Source organism: Bombina bombina, chromosome 2, assembly GCF_027579735.1.
Source record: "Bombina bombina isolate aBomBom1 chromosome 2, aBomBom1.pri, whole genome shotgun sequence".
Taxonomy (NCBI): Eukaryota; Metazoa; Chordata; class Amphibia; order Anura; family Bombinatoridae; genus Bombina; species Bombina bombina.
The window spans coordinates 1,122,684,398-1,122,688,512 of record NC_069500.1 but is presented as its reverse complement, the minus strand read 5'-3'; the positions used below and the strand labels follow the sequence as shown (position 1 = coordinate 1,122,688,512).

Below are 4,115 nucleotides of genomic sequence, written 5' to 3'. Positions count from 1 at the left end.
GGCTGTTATACTAATCACATATACCTTTGTGGTACTAGGGGCACTAAATATAAAATTAAACTTTCAAATTTCAGATAGAGCATACGGTTTTAAGAGACAAATTTACTTCCATTATCAAATTGTGCACACTGCATGTACAATAAAGGAGCGAACTGTACAAGAGCATAACATATTTGCACTAGAGAGGTGCACTAGGGACTAAGCGTTGGTTGTGTACCATGAATGGAAGATGTTGTGACTCCATCTATTGCACCAGTAATGTGATCATTCTCACCATCCATTGTCCTCTCTCTTTCTACCACAAAATGTATAGACTGTCCTAGGACACATCCAGATTCTAGACAGGGGATAACCCCAGGGGGTGATAGGTTCTACCTTTAATAACCTATTGAAATATAGATTTCAGGTTATATACTAGGGTTGTAAATTCCCACGGGAATAGGGCCCTCAATTCCCCCCTATATTTGTCTGTAAAATTGTCTTATATTGTTTCTCCGTTGTACTCTTATCCTTGTACCCATGGGCAGCGCTGCGGAATCTGTTGCCGCTTTATAAAGAATAATAATAATATACAAGAGGAGGGGTATACATGAGGTAAGGCATTATTATTGTATTATAATCCCTGGATGGGTTAAGCACATGCTTTGCTTTAATAGTTATAGCAGGACTATTGGCATTGACTAGCACACAAATATGTTTAAAATCATACTAATGACGTTTCAGACTTATTACATACATAAATGTATCTATAGCTTTCGTGCGTTTCTTTGAAACACGTTGAGAATGCATTTCTCTCCGTTTGCATACTATATAACATTTATGTTTTAATATTCTTTGACTTTATAATTTATTTTACATAGAAATTCCGTATAAAGTATACTGAATATAATGTAAAAAAATAATTAGCGTGATACAGAAAAATACAATGAAATGTGAAACGTCTGGTAACTTCTAGAAATATCTCTCCAATGACTTGCTATAGTAACGCTATAATGAATTGACCAATTCAAATATGTCCGTTTGTCACCACCCCGAACGTTGCTTTAGGTTTAAGCCATTAGCACCTAGACTAAGGACCACAACCAATACACTGCTGTCCGTAAATGTGTCTAGTAAATATAGGGTTAAGGAGGCAGCAGTAGGTGAACGCGTTTTGTTTTGTGCACGCAGCTAGTACAGGGAGTAAAGTTTCCATCATGGCGACTTTAGCTAGCGGAAGTACTGCCCCCGCCGCAGCGGAAGTGTGCTCTGGTGCAGGGAAGCCGGTGTGTGCAAGTGAGCCGAGTACCCCAGTACAACCATGTCACACCCCAGCCCTATCAATAAGCCGTCCCAGCCTGATAACCCTCGCGTGTTTTTTGATGTGGATATTGGAGGGGAGCACGGTGAGTGTCAGGCTTAACGTTACGGGTATGCGGGAAAACCACAAGTCCGTGCTTTTGTAATGGTGCTGATGCAAGGGACTGTGTGAATGGAATCGTGTGAGAAGTGGAGGGAACTAAATGAATGAGATTATTACATTGGGAACCTAAAGGACCTGGATAATTGTGCTGGGTCATTGTTTTTGCTTGTGGATAAGAAAGTTATGTTATTTCACTGGGATCTTCTTACCATTTGAAACATGTTTTGAATCCTACATGTTAATTGACTAATTGGACTAAAAAAAGCATATCATTAATAGGGCATTCGAAAAAGCCTGTATTTAATGGTCGGCTGTTTTTTTTTTTTTTGTCAGCGGGAGGGCTTGAAACTTAGTTGTGCTTGCATAGGTTAAGGGTTTGATCTATATTGTGTGGAAATTATTAGATTGTTAATTAAAGGAACAGTTTACCCAAAACAGTCCCCCCTTAAATTGTTTTCAAGTAGCTCCTTTACTCTTATTTCTGCATTTAAAATGGTTGTTTTCGCCTGTGGTATCCCAAACTATACTGAAGTCTGGGCCATTAAAAAGCCTATGTAAATGTAGCCAGCAGAAGAAATTACACTCACAGTGGGTTGTAGGATGGTAAACTCTCCCCTTTATAAAATCAGATCCAGAATGTTGGTGATATTTTAGATAGAGTTTAATTCATCAGTTGTAATGAAGGTGCATTATAACTTTTTAATATAGATATGTAAAATTCGCTGCGCTCCGCTGCCCACTTCAAAAGTCAATTTTTGTGTGAACTAATGGTTTGAACTGTTCTCCAATCAGCGCTCTCCCCATATGGTACTTTTGTTGTAGTAGAGCGCTGATTGGAGAAGAATTCAAACCATTAATAAACACACAAATTTTATTTTGAAGTGGGCGGCCGAGCATAGGGTATTTAAATTTCATATCTATATTAAAAAGTTATAGTGCAATTTCATTACAACTGATGAATGAAACTCCTTCTAAAATATCACTAATATTCCAGATCAGATTTTATAAAGGAGAAGACTTTATCTTCACTTTAAGTAATAAAATGTTAATTTTCCATTGTTTTTTATGTATTGAGATTTGGTTTATAGACAAATATAAAATAAGTAAGCAAGTGTGTGTACACAAAGTGATAACATAGTGAGATCTGATTTTTACCTACAAGCACAACCTATTTTAATAGGTTGTGGTTTAAAAGCACACAACCAGCTAATTCATATACACAAACCTGAAAATGCAATTTCTCAAACATTTAATACTCTACAGCAAGTATAACAAGTCATTAAAAATACATTAAAGGGACAGTCAACTCCAAAATGTTGTTTAAAAAGATAGATAATCCCTTTATTACCCATTCAGTTTTGCACAGCCAACATGGTTATATTAATCTACTTTTAACCTCCTGTGATTATCTTTTTATCTAAGCCTCTTTTGACAGTCCCCTGATCACATGGCTATTTATTATCTATTGGCTTGCATTTTAGCCAATTAATGCCGTCCTGCACAACTCCACGGGAGAGAGCACAATATTATTTAAATGGCCCACATGGATTAGCAGTTTCTTGTTGTGAAACTGTCTAGTGGCTTAGAAACAGGCAGAAATGTAGAGGTTTAAAGGTTATAAAGTATATTAATATAATAATGCTGGTTGTGCAAAGCTGTGCAATGGGTAATAAAGGCTTTGTCTATGTTTTAAACAATTTTGGTGTGCACTGTCACTTTAAGGGAAAAACTATTTTACTGTATACTGTCTCTTTAAAAACTTTGTTTTCAATTTAATATTCCATATTAGGATGAAAGCTTACACTACAGTCTGTCAGTATGAAAAAAAGGATCCATTGCTTGTAGTGACTGGGATTTATTTCTCAGTGAACTAACATATTACATCATAATTTTAGATGTATATGAATACAGATTACATTGTGAATAAGATGTTTATTGTTTTTTTTTTTTTTGTTTACATATTGTGCTAATGAATTAACGGTTTACTTAATTTCATACTAATGCGTAATTGGTTGACGCTTTGTGAACAAATAAGTACACTGGCACTGCTAAATCTCAGATTCCAGTTGGTGGCTGAAGACACGCTACTCTTCATAAACTAATTAATATTTTGTATTCTTTTCAGTTGGTCGCATTGTCTTCGAATTGTTTGCAGATGTGGTACCAAAAACTGCAGAAAATTTCCGGGCCCTTTGTACTGGAGAAAAAGGATTAGGACAAACAACAGAAAAACCTCTTCATTTTAAAGGATGCCCTTTTCACAGAAGTAAGCTCCTGTTCTCTGATAAGCAATTCTTCTTCCCTATTTGATTACTCACTCCTCTTTCCAACTTCTTAATATCTCCCTCCACGCAGTACTCTCACTACTGTTAAGTTACAGCCGAGAGCTAGAGTTCCTGAAGCTTCAGGCATTTGCCGCTTATGGAGCCAGAGAGCGATCAGTGCTCCGGCTTCATTTGAGGGCAGATGCCTGATCGTAACTATGTTGTGCTGGCCGGAGGTGTGGTGGGTGGGCGGGTCAGCAGCGGAGAGGGGAGGGAGGGCCCTACACTACTTTTTTTTTTTTTTTTTTTTAAAGGACAGGCAGAGATGGGACAGCTACACTACAGAAAATGGGATGTGCGGGGCCCTAACAAAGGATCGGGGGAGGTGGGGGGGACACTATGCTACAGAAAAAAATAAAATAAATGAAAATAAAAAAATGTTTTACAGG

At 37.2% G+C, this 4,115-nt stretch overlaps 1 protein-coding gene across 1 annotated transcript in view; it reads left to right on the top strand.

Moving 5' to 3' along the window:
• Window positions 1–1,227: 1,227 nt before the first annotated feature.
• Window positions 1,228–4,115, top strand: part of PPID (peptidylprolyl isomerase D) — a 43,492-nt gene continuing 40,604 nt past the window's right edge. The window contains exons 1-2 of the mRNA XM_053703778.1: window positions 1,228–1,385; window positions 3,528–3,668. Coding sequence (XP_053559753.1) covers window positions 1,301–1,385; window positions 3,528–3,668 — 226 coding nt within the window. The 5' untranslated portion in view covers window positions 1,228–1,300. The remainder of the gene's footprint in view (window positions 1,386–3,527; window positions 3,669–4,115) is intronic.